At 35.0% G+C, this 18,869-nt stretch overlaps 1 protein-coding gene across 1 annotated transcript in view; it reads left to right on the top strand.

Moving 5' to 3' along the window:
• LOC139693574 (uncharacterized) overlaps nucleotides 1–18,869 on the top strand; it is a 28,566-nt gene extending 9,697 nt beyond the window's left edge. Inside the window, exons 5-11 of the mRNA XM_071591822.1 lie at nucleotides 5–215; nucleotides 2,301–2,491; nucleotides 3,972–4,276; nucleotides 8,124–8,599; nucleotides 13,737–13,832; nucleotides 14,818–15,217; nucleotides 18,154–18,869. Of these exons, the coding sequence (XP_071447923.1) occupies nucleotides 5–215; nucleotides 2,301–2,491; nucleotides 3,972–4,276; nucleotides 8,124–8,599; nucleotides 13,737–13,832; nucleotides 14,818–15,217; nucleotides 18,154–18,869 (2,395 nt within the window). The remainder of the gene's footprint in view (nucleotides 1–4; nucleotides 216–2,300; nucleotides 2,492–3,971; nucleotides 4,277–8,123; nucleotides 8,600–13,736; nucleotides 13,833–14,817; nucleotides 15,218–18,153) is intronic.

Below are 18,869 nucleotides of genomic sequence, written 5' to 3'. Positions count from 1 at the left end.
ATAGAAAAGAAACTGTGGACTTGATTTTTCGAGACTCGGGGATTCGGCTTGTGGAAGGCGATTTCCCACAGCCAAGATCTTCCTCCATTGAAATCCTGGAAGAAATGGCATATTTTTACGACAAAACGTGCATGAATCTTCTATTCTGCCATCCTTATCTACGTGGTGCTATTACTCATTCTCGACTTGTAAAAGAGAATCGCCTTGTGATTCAGGTAAGTGAAGCTGCATTGGAAATGTTTATGCATAAGAAAGCAGTTTCTAACGTCTGCAGTTCCATTATTTTAAAGTAATTATCTTATGAAATTAAAACAACCTTAATGTAGTGTTTCTCCAATTCATTCCACCATGCAATGAAATGTGTAATGCTTTAAAAGCCCTTTGCTATAGGTAATCATTTAATTCCATTCCACACGGAGGCATCATATAAAATCTAGTACAAAGCGAACCTTCGTAAAATGTGCAACCTGTTTTTGGGTATCGAACAAAATAAATCAGAAAATACTCAGGTATTAACAAAAATAATTAGTTTTGATAAGATTTAACATTAATATAAACCTCTATGATAGCAAATATCGGATTTGTTTAGAAACTTAGGTCACATCATCCAAGACAACACGGGGATCGAGATGGTGCGGGGGCTAACGTACTGGCTTCCCACCCTGGGGGCGCGGGTTCAAATCCCGGCGGTGTTGGATATTTTTCAGAGGTATCTCGATCCCTATTTGAGGTGCCTTGTGGAGGAGTGAGTACGCCGTCCGTCGGATGGGACGTTAAACTGCGGAACCCTTGGTGCCTTTCGTAAAGAGTAGGCTAATGCCGACGCCGGGTTTCTCTCCACCCTTCATCCTTTCCTGTCCATCCCCTATGGTGCAAATGACCTTAGCTGACGGTCGCCTCCCCTAAAAACTACGACTGCTAACTCCAAGACAATACCAATTAATAGCAAATTCACTGTCACAGTTCTGACCATATATAAATATTCTGTAGTAAAAGCATTCATATCAGATTTTTAAATGGAAAACATTAACTTTAACACAGAAGGGCTAAATCAAAAATATAATGAAGCGCTGTCTAATTTTCACATTTATTCCTGCAGTCTCTGTACTTGAGCGATCACTCTCTCTCCCTCTTGGAACTTTCGTTTAAGGCAAGGCCTGTAATACTTATTCCTGTTATTTTTAGGCCCTAGTCATTTTTAAAGGCAATTGTCATTAAACAGTGTCAAAAACTTGCACACTGGGATACTCAAATCACCTATGTAATAAGAAAACAATGAGTTTTAGTGAGTGCGCGATGACCTAGAACTTGAATCGTATGCCACAAAGTCCTCACCTTTGGCCCAAAGGCATAAGAAGAGGGTGTCAGGGGGATGATTCATCTTTCTGGGTGCTGTAAGGCTTTGAGAAAACAGATTGACCTGAGCCCATGTGTGATGCACACCAATATTATTGTTTGGTAGTCTGCTGTTTTAAGGTTTGTTTTTTGAAGGAGACAAACTGTACACTCCTACATTTCTCAGCCTTGCCTTACACTACACAATCTGACATCCCATTCTAAAATATACTGATCTTCGAGTCTGCATACATTTTCTCTTCATTTCATCCAACATCCATATCATTTTTCTACCTCTACCTTGCTTGCCTAATATCCCTCTTTCAATCACAGTCTTTAGCATTCTATCACAAATCAGAATACTTTGCATCCATCTTTTCTCACTCCTTTGTATTTCTCCCTACAATCCTCACTCCCATTCCATCATTTTTAGCACTCAATCATTTATTTCCCTTTCTGTCGATTTTGTCTTTCCCATCCTTCTATACATCCATATCTCAAATGCATCAAATCTATACCTATCATCTTTGCATTTATGTATAACTATAATTAAAAATCATACTATAACGTCTACCTTCCACATTTCCACTGAGTATAAAATTACTATTATTAATCCCTGGAAACAAACGTGGTGTAAAGGTCCTGTCTCTCCGCAGAAAGCCTTATGATGATGAATCTTGGTATCTCATTGACTGCATTGATGTGATTTCATAAATGTATGAAATTCCAATACTGTGTGATTATTAGAATACACCCATTGAAGTTTTTTTAAATTATGATAAATCCTTACACAGAATTATAGTGGTTTTCTGAGAGTAGTGGCAATGAGTGAGAGAATTGGCCATTGGATTTTTATTAGGGAGTATAGAATTGGAATATAACATTATGATGTAAATAAAAATTATGATCCTATGAGTATAACTATCTGTTCATGTTCTAATTTTCGTATTTTTGCAACATTGTAGGACAGATCATTTTGTGTGGGGCCAGCCCTACTTTGCAGTAGACTGAGTGAATGGGGCATCAGTGGATCAGTGGTTCAAACGCACATCAGCTCAGTGAGAGTGACTGCATATCTTGCTTCACTTTTGAATGAATATAAGTCTGAACTTGCAGTAAAGCCCGAGGTGGTCTTAGCATTTGGTGCTGGTGAAAGGCAAGTCACATATATTATTATGGACGTATGAGGGTAGGAAATCTATATCAGTTATTCTCAACACCATTAGACCCAATGCTCCCTTTAATTAGTGAGCATTTTGACATCCCCATTTTATACTCTGAAATGAAAATGATTCACATTAAGTCTAGGTGGCTTATAATTTGCAAAGTAAAACTTGGAAGATTATTCCATCATGGAATGTTGATGATAAGTAGGTTCCTTGGGTGATTTTCATAAAAATAAATAACACAAATAATAATAACACAAGCAAGCTCAGGCACGTAAGCTTGTTACCTATGAATTTTTTCATGGCAATCACATTAAATATATAGGGACTGTTTTCAACAAACAAGATGTTCACCTGATCCTGCTAACATTTACTGAATTGGTAACAAGCACATTATACACATCTTGTGTGCATATTTTTCTTACTGAATAATTTATTCAGAGGATTTTATAAGAATACAAGAATGAATTGTACATTAAGCATTTGCTCTTCCAATGAATTTCTCCTAAATGCCTCTGGACTTCAGCACAAAAATATTCAGTAAAGAAATTGACCGATGTAATATTCTGAATCCCCTGTGTTGTGAAATAGATTTGAATTTAAAATAAGATAGTTATGACTTAAACAATTGACTGGTTAGCCTAAGTTAATGTAAATATTATACTTATTTTTAATTTTTTACTGTCTGATGAAAAGTTGGTTGTATACCCTCTAGCGAAAGATGTTGAGTGAAACAAAATTAATTTTCATGCATGCATTTTGAACACCAGTGCACCATAATCAGCGAATAATTAGCAAACTTGATTTTGCTGTATAATATGTATTATTCAGCAATAAAATATCTGTACTTTTGCGTACTGTCTCTTGACATTTTATAGAAATAAGTGATTGCTTCAAATTTGTACCATAGCAACTACTTAGTTGAAAGTTCATCATAGCATAGTTAAATGAAAGGATGCAAGTAACACCACCATGACCTTTCATAAAAAAATTTTGACTAAGGCTACACATCAAAGTATTTTACATAATAACAGAATTTTTAAAATGCCAAATTTATGATTGATATCAACTATGATATATGCTCTTGATTTCTCTGAAGTCTTCAATTATTTATTAGTAAATAACAACATGCATTCCCATTTAATTCCTACTTACCCCTTTCTGCCATGAGCTCATGTCTCTTAAAGCTGATCCTCCACAAACATAACTCCCCAGACCTAACAAATTTGACTTCTGGCTATGAATTAGTTCTACATCATAAGAAATGGTGCTGTTATAATAAATGCATTTATGTGAATTTTGGTAATGAGATTCACTGATGCATTACATGATTATGTAGGTATGCTATTAATGTATGCTAAGTCATCATGCGATGTTCGTTGTATTTTTATGCAAAGATTTCACATTGTTTATTTATAAATGAGGGCACTTTATCATAAATAATGAGTCATATATTTTTTTATGTTATAGGAAAACAGAATATGAAGCATCTTTGCAAGCCATGGGAATTACAAATGTAATAGTGTATGCAGAATCATGGATAAAAATTGCAACTACTGTAATACAAGCCTTGGTTAATGCCTCAGCAAATTACGAAGCAACATACCCAAATATTGCCATATCTCCAGACTTTACTTATTCATGTATACCAATTCCAATAGACATGGGAGAAGTATTTGAGCAATTGGACAATGTAGTAGCAGTTTATGCGACTCCACCAAACACTTACTCTGCTGTTCCTGACCCAGTGGAGCTGGCTGTCAGCCGTGGTGGAGGTGAAGTATGTAGAGTACTGGTTTAAGCATTATCAGCCATTAGGTTCATTGTGTTTATTCACAAAATGAGTCATTCAGATTGGCTTAATTTACTGATTTAAAGTGTAAAATTGATATGGAGGGCATTTTAATCTAAAGTCTGTAAAACTCAATATAGGCATTACAAATCTCAATGATGCATATGTCCATCTTTTTAGGTGTAATTTAAGTGATGCATAAATGGATTGAAATTAAAGTTAGAATAATATCGACTCTAAATGAGAAATATTATTCCTAGAACCATGCTTGTATGCCTTCTTGTGAACTGGAGGAGAGCAGGCTGGGAGCACTTAAATGCTCAAATATATGGCTTCATTCCCTTATTCTATTCACTTTTTTGTGGTCCTGCACATGAGCCCACTGTAAGTGGGAGCTTCTTAGATGTCATTTATCTCTGATTTTGATGAATTGCAACCTTTTACATGTCATCATTATGAGCTAATCCTAGGATTTGCTTGTATCAGCTCTCCTAAGCTATTTTGGTGCTTGCCAACCTTTTATTTCTTCATAATTTCTTGTGTTGATGATGATCCTTTTCACTAATATACTTTTCATTAGTCATTCTTGGTCTGCCTCTGTATTTATTATCCCCTAAGGTTCCTTTATATATTAAATAAACTGTCATACCTCAGGATTTGTTCAATTAGTTTCCTCTTCTACATAATGCCTTTCATAGATATCTCTATCTCCCCCATTCTTCAAAATACTTCTTCTCTACTTATTGCTTGGTTATTATGGCTTTGCCAATGAATATTATTTTTATCATTCTTCTATAAGGCAACATTTTCATCACTTCTTATTCTCTTCTCCTGTTCTCTTCATGCGAACCTCAAATCTGTAGAAAAGTAAATTCATATAGTGTTGTTATGAACTGTTGCCATATGTCCAGGTAACTTATGTCTATTACCATTTGTAATTAGTACTTGCTTCTTCTGACAAACTTCATCTGTACTAATCTGCTTCCCATCTTCCATTACTTTTTTCCTCATTGATTGTTTAGCTGTATAAATAGCAAATATATTATTTCACTATTTCAACTGTTTTTCCAATTCTGGTTCAAGATTTTCTGAAGGTTATTTTTTCATTCATTTTTTCTCACCAGCTCATATCCTTTTAATGCTTTTTTTCTTTTTGAAAATATAACTATAGTATCTAGCTGTCACCAACTGGGTTTCTAATCCTTTCCCCTTCTATTAATGCACAACATTGTAGCTTTAATTTTACCTTCTAAATGCACAGTTTAAAAATGAAGGGCAATTATGATTAACTCTACCTTAATCATTTCTTTTAATTACCTAGTTTGTCCTTTGAGTGATATTTTATATGTTATTTCATTAGCATTTGATTTGCGATTACTGTCAATAACATTTGCATTTTCTGTTTTCCTAAACCCCTGACTTACAAGAAAATAGCTCCTCCATATTCCACATGCCTTCTTCACACTAAGTTTTAAATAGCATGATTACTACCACTAATTTTTACTATTTACAGAATGTCAATAGGCATATGTTGTTGAAGTATCTATGGATTTCATACACCCACCATTGCAGTTCTTTCATTGTAGTACATGATGATCTTTACTCTCAATTCAGCACAATTTTGTGCTTTTTTTATTCCCTTTCTGATATTTCCAATGACATCCTGCATAAATTATCCTGTAGCTACCATTTCAAATGTCCCCTACTGATGGCCATTTCATTTCACTTATACCTAAGATGTTCAACCAAGTTCTGCAATTCTCTTCCTATATTCAGGTATAGAAGAGAATGTAAGTATGCAATTTCTATTATAAACCATGTACCAGAGTGACCTTGCAATTCAGGCCCCAACTGGAACTTCATTGGCATATTTGATTGATGTACTCTCTTGAGTATTCCCTACCCAGAGATCAGAATGGGGGACTAGTTTCCTCTAAAATATTTGACTCAAAATGGTTACATCTTGTTTTATTTATTACTGAAAGTGTAGAAAAGGATAAGCTGATGCTCCATAGGATAGAGAGTGACAGTTTTTTGTTGCCTTACACTTCACATGCACACAAGCCTTCAGTAATTTTTGTCAACCCTGCTGCTGACATTGTATTGCTGTATTGATTACATGCCTCCGCCTTCACTCACATAAATGAAGGCTAATTGCTCCTCTTTGTTACTGGTGGGAAAATATTTGGTGGCAGCCACTCGTCATGTCACAGGTCTTTATAGGAATTCGTAGAATTTTTAGCCTATCTTACACTAGAATTGACTTCTAAATTCTCAAAATACAATTTCTTATTTTTCTAAACTGTTTTTATTTATTTATACACATACCACGGGTAATTTCTGCATATAGAGGATTAATCTGGTGGGTTCACCCAGTGGCTTAAGGCTTGGCCACATGATATTACTTCTACTGATACCAGACACATAACATGGAGCTTCAAGCTTGAAAAAAAATACTGAATCGGTCTTCATGTTGAGAATGATTGGTGTTTGATTTTGTGAGAACAATGGACTTACATATTCAGCTCCTTTTGTCAGCTTACTTAATGTGTCAAATTAGTCCAAGTACAAGAATAATACTTTGATGAACATGCTCTTTCAAAAACTATGACTGTCCTCGTAGTTTTATTTATTTTAATTGATGGTAGTCTACTAGTTAAGGTGGGTTTGGATAAACTGATAGGCTAATCATTGGGAATTTCTAAGCCTCACCTGACTAGATACAGCCTGATACTCTAACACTACAATAAATCCTTCTTCATTTCTTCATCCTTTCCATCTCCCTTCATTCAGTCCAAAATACTTATTCTTTTCCTCTTCCTATGTTGCTTGCATAATATCCTTAGCATTTACAATATTCTATTGATGATTAAAATGGTTGACACCCAGTTTTATTCCTCCCTTTAGATTTCTCACAATCACCATTTTTCTTCTCCTTCCGTGTCTATTCTTGATTTTAAATGCACTGGAAATTCCTTAATGCTCAATTCACAATTCCCTGTTAATTATGTCATAAAAACCTTGATTATGTGGGTTAGGTCAATCTTTTGGCTCGCTTCTGAAAGAAGTCAGATATAATAATACATGCCCTTAATGGAGATCCATTAATAGTCTTTTAAAGTATGCTCCAGTTATGAGTTAAATGATTATTTCAGCTGAATGAGATTTGCTATGTTGGATTTCTGTAGTAATTTGGTTAGATATTAGTTTTTCTGAAAATTTTTGAGGGTTATGGAAAAAAATCATGTCAAGTCATTAATAGAGGAATTGATAAATCTTGTTTAAATACAACTTGGTGACTTGATAACTTAAAAAAGAACCCATTATTAATTCCACAATCATGCTTCCTCAGCATTAAGTTTTAATCTCTCATCTCATTAGAATATATCAAGAATTTTATTTTAAGTGATGGCATAGTCTTTGATCACTGATCTTTGATGATAATTTACTAAATTTTTACCAGGGTTCTTCAATTAAAGGGAAGAAAGAATTTTTTATTGGCATCCATATTTGGCAATAGTTTAAGTTTTTGTTACATTGTTAACTTAATGTGTAGTATAAATCCAGGCAAAGCTTTATTGACTTGAATTAAGTATTTCAGCAGCCATTGCAAGTTAAAATATTCAGTTTGCATATGCCTACTCCTCTTTTAGCACAATATATTTTGTGGATAAAAAAATGTATGATTACCCTTAATTGAAAATCCCTTTTATCTTAAGGGGTTGCATAAAGGGCATGCATATTGGTTAATTTAAGGTAATTATAATAAGAGAAACATGTTGCAGAATTTGCTTTTTGCTGTTGCAAATATAAGATTTATGACTTTGCAGACATGAAACTTCTGGAGGAGATTACTCGAAATACAGCAGCAAAATATGAAATCGCATATGAAGATATTTTACAATCAAGTGAGTCTAAGGAGGACCAAGAGTATCTGCTAAGTATGATAAACAAGGAGAGGGAGAAAGAGGAAATGGAAGAAAAAAAGAAATTAAGTAGGCTCAATAAGGAGCAGTGGGAGGTGCTCTCACTCTGCCTTTCCCTGCCACAAACTCAAGTGGTTGTCTATGAAACTCACTCAATGAAAACCTCTGAGAACAAGGAATTGGTCGACAGTGCTGTGAACTCAGCAAATAATGCTGCAATGGCAAACTTTAAAAATTATATGGAGGAAAAAAGTAGGATTCAGAAAGAGGATGACGAGCAGGATGACCAGGCTGAGAAAGAAGCCAAAGAAGCCCCTGACCCAGGTGGTCTTGATGATGCACCCCAGACAGAGAGCAAACCTTCTTCTTCAGACAATGCAGTAAGCAAATACATTTGAAATAATGTTTTTGTGATTATTTGTTTTTTAATTCATTATTCTCTGCCAATAATTCACATTGGAAATTTAGTTTAAAAATTCACTTTGCAATAATCTGCAAGCAACCTAAATTAGTCACTTAATCAGCTAGCTGAAATTTAGGAAATCATTGGGATGACGCTCTATTACCTCTTACTAGATAAGAAAGGTCATTGCATACCTGTTTACCACCTTCAGGATGCAAATGAGGCAATGCAAATGCTAGGTTGTTATTGAATATTATGTTATAGTTCAGTCCATTTTATGATACCTATGGCTCACTATCATGATGTTATTTAAAGAAAGCATTACAAATCAAGTTCAAGCAGAAAGCACAGCAGAAGTTCTCTCACTGACTGTGTTAGGATCCTGTAATTAAAATACCCCACAAAACACAAAAAAATACCTTTTTACCAAATAAATTGGCACAGAGTTTCATTTGTGAGTGTTTCCCTTTGTTTTTGTGTGCTAGTTATAAGGACACTCACATCTTAGATTGCTTGAGCTTTCAGCCTTCTCTGAGGCCTTCTTCTGGTCGGACTGGAAGGTCTCGAACGGGAACAATTGACTCTGGAGGAGGTACAGGGTATGCTGAAAAGGAAATTAAAGATGGCGGTTAAGGGTGGGAATTTTACTAGATCAGAAAGCTAGTATAGATGCGGATTCACGAGTTCTCACCTCTATACTATATTGGCGGCTGAATCAGGTTGGGATTCTAGGATAGGTGGGGAAAAAAACTGGTTGAAGGAAAGGTTGTGGGAATTTGCGTGTGAAGGAATAGGAAGAGAAGAGATTGAGGCAGAATTACAGGAGTAGCGGTGATTGTTCATTCGAACGGATAAGGGGGTAATGTATTCGCCTATGTAAAATGAAATGCATGGTTTGCATGACAAAAAATAGATAATGTTTTTTGAGAGGCAATTAGCATGGGAATGAGGACAAGTCCACGTCAAGGAAATATTTTTGTACTTGTGATCTGCTTGATTCCACCTTTCCCACCTCTCCTGTGTTCATCCTTTATATGTATTCCTATCCCTTTTCCTTATATTTATTTCCATGTGAATGAATATTTCTTCACCATATATATATATGTGTGTGTATATATTTATAATTTTATTACAAGGTAATCTCCTGGTTAAGGTAGGTTTTGGATGTGTACAATTACCAAACAAATATTTTGTTTCTTCTAACAAAACACAACCCTACATCCTCCTCTACAGCCAGCCCCTCTTCATCTCTGCATACTTCCTTCCTCCCTTCATCCAATCCAACATACCTATCCTGTCCCTTCCCTTTCCTCGTTTGCCTAGCATTCTCCCTTCTATTACATTCTTCAATATCCCACTGACGATCAACATGCCCTTCATCCACTTTTCCTGCCTCCATAGGATTGCTCCCAACAAACCCCTCTCTTCGCCCACCATACCAAGCACTTCCTCGTTTGTTTTCTTCTCTGTCCATTTTACCTTCTCCATCCTTCTCCACACCCACATTTCAAAAGCCTCCAATCTACGTCTATCCTCCTGCTTCAATGACCACGTTTCCACACCATACATAGCTACGCTCCATATCAAAGTTTTTACGAGTCTTTTCTTAACATCCTTACTCAAAGTCCCCGTCATCAACTCCCTCCTCCTTGAGAAAGCCTCTTTGCCTAGCGCAATTCTTCTCCTTACGTCCTTACTAATTTGACCGTGTTGGTCCAAAACACTACCGAGATACGTAAACTGTTCTACCTGCTCTAGTTTTTGCCCTCCTATTTTAATGTTAAGCTTTGCCTTTTCCTTTCTAGAAAATCGCATAACCTTTGTTTTATTAATATTGATTCTCATGCCATACCTGTCGCACTGAATTCCCAATTCACTCAGCAATGCTTGCAACCCCTTGGCTGACTTACAAACTAAAGCTTGGTCATCAGCAAAACTAACTGATTTCACGAATTCCCCACCAGCTTTCATTCCTACCTCCAGTTCTTCCCATGTCTCATTAATCATTTCCTCCACATATACGTTGAACAGAAACCGTGATAATGGGCAACCCTGCCTTAAACCTATTCCTAAAACTGCCCATCCGGACTCTCCGTTCCCCACTCGCACCTGAGCAGTCTGAGACACGCACAGGTTACGGTTTTGCCTCCTTTCCCTCCAATCTATTCCTATTTTCTGCAATATACTCATTAGTTTTTTCCCAATTCACCTTATCAAATGCTTTTTTGAAATCTATGAAACAGGCAAATATGTCCTGATTGTACTCTATATTCCTTTCAATTAGTGATCTCATTACTGCAATGGCATCACGTGTACCTCTCCCTTCCAAAACCCAAACTGATCATCCCCTAAGTAATTATTTGCCCTACTCTCTACCCTTTTGTTTATGATCCTGAGAACCACTTTGGCTGCATGGAATATCAGACTTATTGTTCTGTAGTCCTCACAGAATGTAGCCTTTAATTTATTCGGAATAGGAACTAACACTGACATCACAGTCTTCCGACCATATTCCTTCCTCATAGATACTACAAATCAGTCCATATAGACTCTTCCTTCCACATTTTCCTAAACCCTTTAGTAGTTCCGCAGGAATGTTGTCTACTCCCACAGCCTTATTTAATTTTATTCCCTATTATGCCCTTTCTATCTCATTGTTGAGTATGCGTGGACCTAAGCTTTCTTCCTCTACGTCATTTGTTCTCTTTCTATGTCTAACTTTGTTGGCCTAAGTTCTTTACAATACAGTTCTTCTATATATTCATTCCATCTCTCTTGGATCTTTTCTGTGTCAACTATTATCTTACCCAACTTATCTTTAACTGTTAGCACAGATCTTTCCATTTTACTTCCTGATAGTGATTTAACCTTGCTGTTTAGCTCACCAATTTCACCCTTCCTCTGCAAACTTTCCATATCCTTGCACTGCATTTTCCACCATGCTTCTTTTACTTTATTTGTTGCCCATCTCAATTTATTATTTAACTCTTTGTACTTCCTTTTGTCTAACTCTGTGTTTATATTCTTCCATTTTTTTCTCTTGTCTATCTTTCTAATCATCTCACCCGTGATTAATGGTTTCCCTGCCACTTTCCCGTTAACGGTTCCTATAGTTTCTTTTGAAGCTTTCATTATCCCTTTCTTGATACCTTCCCAATTTTCTCTGATAGTACTCAGTACTCAGTACTACTTACTGTCATTCATGATTTTTTCTACAGCCTGCTGATATTCCTTCCTTGTCAATCCATTTAATGTTTCTACATTCTCTTTCCTAACCCGCCCCTGCGTTATCTTTTTCAAATGGATACTTAACTTAAAACAACTAAATTGTGATCAAAGTCCGTATCCGCTCCCGGGAAGCTGTGCAAATTTATCACACTGTTCCTAAACCTGTGCATAACCATAATATAATCTAACTTATACCTTTCTGAGTCACCTGGCATTTTTCATGTATGCCTACGCATTTTTTGATGCCTAATCCAAGTGTTGGCGATGACTAACCCCTGTCCCCAACAGAGGTCAATTGCTTTCTCCCTGCAGTCATTACACGTTCCCAAACCATAGTCCCCACCTGATCACCATCTCTTTCTTCACCTATTATCGCATTCCAATCCCCCATCATTATCAAATGTTTCCCTGCAGGAACACCTGAGATTATGCCCTCTAACAGATGGTTTATCCTCTAGACCTCTTCCTCCGTATGGTTGCTCGGTGGCATGTATACCTGAATAATAACCAACTCCGTCGGTTCTGCTTTTATCTCTACCAGTAATATTCTATACATTGCTTGTTCTATGTTGACTATGCTTCTTCCTACCTCTTTATTAAATATTATGGCAACCCCTCATTGGCTCTCGTCCCCATAGCTTTGTATTATTCTTAAACTATCACTCCAGTAATCCCCGCTATCTTTCCATCTCACCTCGCATAGACCTAAAATATCTATATTTCCCCTTTCCATCTCTCGCTTAACATTCTCCAATTTCCCTGTCCTCATCATTGTCCTAACATTCCACGTTCCTATTCTAACTAAATTTGTCTTCTTCTTCTGCATCTTTTATCCTACTGCTGCTGGTTTTCTTTTGCAAGGGATTCGTGAGATGGCGACCGCAGAAGCCATGCCTCTCCCACTGCGGGGCATGACACATGGCCAATAAGGCTGAATTCCAGGGTTGCTAGGACTCATATTATCTATATTGTCCATCATTATATTCTTGTGAATGATAATTGAGGTAGTTTCCTGTTGCCTGGCGGGAGCAAATATCATTGCTCCTTTAGCACAGCTCTAGGGGTCATCGGAATGCATAAGCCCTTCCACCACATCAAAAAATATAGTGAATGGGAGGGATATATACACATACACATGTACATATAAAACTCAAAAAACTGAAATTATTAATCATTACCCACCTTAATTAAGCAAAAAAATTGAATTTTACAAAATATTTTTTTGGGTACTCTTTAGTAAAACCTGAAATAACACTAGCTTAAAATGAAATTTTATTTGCAACTTCAAGATAATTCGCTCCTAGAGTAATTTGATTTGGAGCTATTGAATATATTTTTCCCATATAGAAATTAGTTATTTAAATGGCAGCCTATGATTATGAACTATTATTTATATTGATAATATATATTTTTGCTAGTTTTTATCAGGGATATGGTATTCTTTGAGACTGGAGAAAGCAAGTTGCTTTATTGCTTACAATTATTATTGTTGTGACAATTGGGCTTTCGGAAAATGCATTTTTAATGGTAAGTTAAGGAGAATTAACAAAATGATGTATTCACTTATCCGATAAAATGTGATTTAAAGATAATCTTAAAAGATACTAACATTTAATAGCTTTCATTGAAAGTGTTTTATGAGCATTTTAAACTCATATTTTTTCATTATTTATGGATCTTAACTTCGGTTTATGTTCACTTAATTCTCTGTGGACAATACTATTTGAGCTGCCCACCTATTAAATAATATTCTAGTGGTTTAAAAGTAACATTTAAACTCAATGACCCATAAAATTCAATAATTTTATGTCTTTGTCAAATAATGAATATTTTACCCATTCTATGAAGCTCATTAATAAAATATCTCACCCATATTTCTGTTTTAGATTCCTTCAACCGATTTGTTTGAAGTGGAAGACATTCCTACAGTAAAAGAAACCTCCAAAGAAGATGGATGCAATATTTCATTGATAAAAAGGAAGGTTGGTTAATTTGAAAAATATTCTCTCATAATTTCATCTTCCATTTGGCACCTCCTTTCCCTAATAATTTTTTTCTATTATATATGTTTAGAATAACGTTTTCATTCATTAGTTTTTTGTGCAGGATATGGTTGAAAAGTCTCAGAAATTCTTACAAAACATTAATGTAATTTTAACTCGAGAACATTTTTTTAATATATTGAAAATACTTCTGGTTGGCTAGATGTCCATGCTATAGTAATTATTTTACATTGGACTAACATTAAAAAAAAGCTATCGGCTACTACCAGATATAGATCTCTGGGTCTATCAGCAAGAAAGAAAGCGATTCAGGTTACTTGGCTGGATATGGCATCACTATTTAATGTTTCCAAGGCTATGATTATGATCACATGAAAAGAAACATTAGCTAACCTAATCACACTCTAGAATTACTTCTTCCATGCCAATAAGTTTTAAATTTTAGACCTCCTATATTAAAGATAATGAAAAGTACCATACATGGTGATTTCCAATTTTCTCTTTTTGTAATGAATCTCATGGACTATGGCATTTACTGTAAATAAACACCAATACATAAAATTCTCATTTTGAGAAAAATAATACTATGAACATTTTTTGCTAATTGTACCAAAGTACCTAGATTCTGTTCTTGCAGGGACCAAAATTCTTCAAATGTTTGTGGGAAATAATGATTAAATTTGTAATATTATGCTTCTTTCAAACTTTGTTGTTCAATATTTTGGCTCTTATATTGAAAAATGTTTAAAATTTGAATTTTCGCTAAAACTTATGTGCTGTGAGTAGTTAGCATTGGTTTCATACCAAATGAATGAATTGCATCTTTTAATTACGAAAATTTGTTCTTAGGAAGTTAAAAAGTTAAGTTATAAAACAATGGTTTCAATTTTCAGTGACTTTTGATATACTCAATGAGGTTTCTCTTTGTGGGTTTACAACTTATTGAATATGTAATTTTTTTCAGGAATTTGTACTTCTGAACAACAGATATTTGATTCAAATGGCCGAAGCAAGGGGGTTGTTTGGGCAGAAAGTAGAGGAAAAGGTTAAATCTCCATCAGAATCAGCTAAAGGCAGCAAACAAAAAAGAAAGACTCGTACTTTGTCTGAGGAAAGTGATAACAGTGCAGATTTTGGCCGATCTGCCAACAGGAACAAAGAAATGGAGCTTGAAAGAATATCAGCACCTACAGTGGCATCTCTAAGGAGGTCCCGAAAGTGGTCCTCCAAGCGAACTCTTAAGACTAGTAAAGAAGAAGGTGAAATATCCTCAGATGATGACTATGAAAAATTCGTTTGTGGTCGGTGTGTCAGTCGAGGAGAGGATGAATGCCATCATCCATTAAAAATGGAGGTAGTAGATGGTCGGTGGTGGTCCAAAGGATTGACCCAAGCAAAAAAAATATTACAGCCATATGCATACATAAGAATTCCATACCCTGTCCATATATGCATATTGAATTTTCCTACATGAATAATTTCATATGGAAAGATTGTTAACTTTCAGATTTGAAGGAAAGAGTACAATGTAATTTTGTTACCAGTTTCAGACTAGACATAATTCATAAAACCCAAGAGGGTTAAATGCATTTAGGAGTTAAATGCTTGGGTCATTTTAATAGAATTTACTTGGTTGCCAACAAGTATGATTCTGTATGTTGAATAGTGTATATATCAATATTCTTACTAACATCTCTTTCAAACATGAAGACATTGAGTTCTGTCTCTCATTGGATACTTTAATTTCTTCAATATTTTTAGTATGATGAACTGAGGAACTGAAGAGTATGTGACTTGTTGAGTCTTATTCAGTGTAAGTTCATAGTAAATGATTTTTTAAATCAATATTTTAGTGGTGTTGGTTTCTCTACGGAGTTTTGAAAAGATTTCAATTTTCCTTTTGTGTTCAATGTCAAATATGTCTTGTTTAACAGATATGTCTAAATGGAATGACACATTGAAAGTAAGAAGTTATTAATCCATTAAAAAGTTACTTTTTGATCATTTTTAGTATTATTTCATGTGAAGTACTTTGTTTTCATGGCGTGCTTCCTTTTGGTTTTTAATCAATAGTGTATTTATGTATCTTGATAGGAGAATTTTAGAATTTTGAAATGAGACATTTAATTAATTTTTTGTAGGACAGGAGAGTGGTCCATCCTAATAAATATTGTGAAGAACAAATTGATAAGAGAAAAATGGCAGAACGCAAAAATAGTTGCCCAATATCCACAGAAAATCTTTTAAAGAGGTTAATAACTCCTACAGAAGTTTCATTACTACGCAGGAATATTACCTGGAAGGAGGTTAGCTATTATTAATTGATATGAGATTAGCAATGGTGACATTTTATTGATATCCTTTATATACAAGAGCAACTTTAAAGGGCCACTAGTAAACACATGATTATACTAATACATGTATTTAATAACAGAAACATTAAACAAGTAATTGTTAATTGACAATTTCCAATATGCATATTTTGATATTTTTGAGTGGTCTTGAATAATTTTACAAAATGCACAAGTAATTCAGCATTTTTCCAGGGAACAAATATATACAAGGATTGTTGGCAGCTGCCCCATTATAAGAATGAATATCTTATTTAGCCAGCCTCATACTAATATTTTATTTTCCTCCTCCAATTGCTGTTTTAACACAGGAGGAGAGACTAAGTAATTTGAAATCTTGACTTGAGAAAAAAATTGTAGTAATCAACCCAAAGGTTGGCTGGATAGGATTAGGTAGAGCTCACCTTGTACCAAGGCCAATAGTGTGAGAAATTTATGCAAGAGTAGGGGGCCAGATCCTTTCTGTATCCATCCCAATGAATATCAGTCACCCAAAAAAATTACATTGCATGTCTGAAGCTGGGAGTACCTGGGGTCAAACCTGGATTTGAACTTCAGCCCTCTGGGTAGTAGCCACTGGACAAACACACCTTTTTAGACTCAGTATGTTCATAATTATATAAATATTTTGAGACACTCTGTGTATGATACTTTTTATTAAGTTGGTTTCATGGTTGGGCTTGCTTATTATCTTTTTTATTTGAGGGTGATGCTATGCCTACAGTAGTCACCCAATGTGTCTAGTTAGAAATTTTTCTTGAATTCCCAATGATTGTTAGAGACTTACTAACATTGCTAATAATTGAGAAACTGTTTTATTCTGATATTCCTGAGGCAATAAATTCATTTAAATAGTACTCTATAATTGTCAAGGTTGGTATCCTATGAGTTTTGTGACCTCAGATACAAGTTCACAAATAAATGTAAATACTGTGTTTAGGTAATGCCTCCTACTAGATAACAATAATAATAATGTCTGAAAACATAGAAGAAACTGAACAGTAACTTACTTGTATGTCATTGGCTCCATTCACATGAAACATTATGATCAGGTGAATTGTTGAATTAAATGAAAATCTAAATGAAATCATGTTAGTAATTCAAGTATTTTTGCAATAAAAGTTATAGATTGGAGTAAAAATGGGATTGAATAATGTGTCAGTAAAACCAGTCAGTTCATCTGAAGAATGGGCTGACATTTATTACTAATGAAAGGTGGATTTTCAGGTTATAGATAAAATGACCTTTGTTTAACATTCCCAAATTTATATCAATGAGAAATATCAAGACATATTAGCTAAAATTTCTCAATTTGGTGTCCCTATTTAACATGACACCTGAGACAGAATACAAGATTTTGAACCTGATCTATGTAAAGAGGACTTTGAGTGACATACAGAAACACAGCAATAGTCTATAAGTTATACTACTGATAAAATGCTAGGTAATTGATTGCTTGAAATGATATATTCTTTGGAATCAGCTTATCCATTTCTAAGGTTTGAACTAAATATAGTCAGTGACAATTCAGGTTACTCGAAGTGTACCCAGTTGTATTCCTATGAAGTACCACTTATCAATTATCTACCTCTCTTGATGTAGAGGCTATCAGTCAATGTTCACATTCCTGGGCACTCTCCTAACTTGGTATTCATGTTAGATCCACTAAATATGGAAGGTTTTTCTTGTTTTCTCAGTACAAAGCCAAAATGCAAGAGAGGATGATGTCTCGTCTACTGGTAAACTCTTCTAGAAAATCATTACTTGATGAAAATGTCAGTGCACTGCAAGATTACAAAACAGGCATGCTTTTTCATTATTTTATCTCAAATCAAACTTATTTAGCATAAATTTAGATTAAAACTAACTGCAAATTTTTTTCCAAGAAATGTATTTGTCCTTACCATTTTTAACTCTGATCATTGCTTATGAGGTGATATTTTTTACAGATGTCCCCGGCAGAGGATATGAGGGGAGGAATTCTCCTCATCAACTTAAATTTGAGGTTTCACGTAGTCCTATATTTATTTCTTCAAATTGGGAAATGGAAACAGCTAATGATCCATATTTTAAAGCACAAAATAAAGTGTATTCCACTCCGATTGTGAATCCAGCACTTAGGTCGACTTCAGAAAATTTTGGCACGGCCAATTCAATTGGAAATATGACAAGAGAAAGCAAAAATCACTTAGACAAAGTTATACCTACAGGCACACCATCGAATTGTTCAATGCATTCTGTGTCGAAGCTGACTGCTAGTCCTGAAGCTAGCAAAATGTCTTTGGCGACACATGTGACTGGGAGAGCAAAAGCTGGTTGTGAAGTGGAGGTCTTCTATAAAATACAAGGGAAGCAGAAATCTAGCTCAACAATTGTTGATATTTTGAGTTTAGATGAGGAGGAAGGGCTAATAGTGATACCCCAAGGAACAGGAAAATCTGAATCCACTGAAAAACAAGTTCTTGACTTTCAAAGTATGGCATGTGTGTCACCTGATTGCATAGAATCAAAAAATAGCTTTACTTGTGAAAACAATGATAATGAATCTATAAGGTCGACAAATAATCAAGCAGATGGAAAGGAATCCGAAGATGAAAAGAAGGTTCAGTCTCTGAAAAGTACGCTCATTAAATTTCATTATCCAGGCTCACAGGATTTTAGGTAG

This window comes from Hetaerina americana, unplaced genomic scaffold (genome assembly GCF_022747635.1).
Source record: "Hetaerina americana unplaced genomic scaffold, ioHetAmer1.1.p SCAF_1, whole genome shotgun sequence".
Taxonomy (NCBI): Eukaryota; Metazoa; Arthropoda; class Insecta; order Odonata; family Calopterygidae; genus Hetaerina; species Hetaerina americana.
This window is presented reverse-complemented; position numbering and strand designations above follow the sequence as displayed.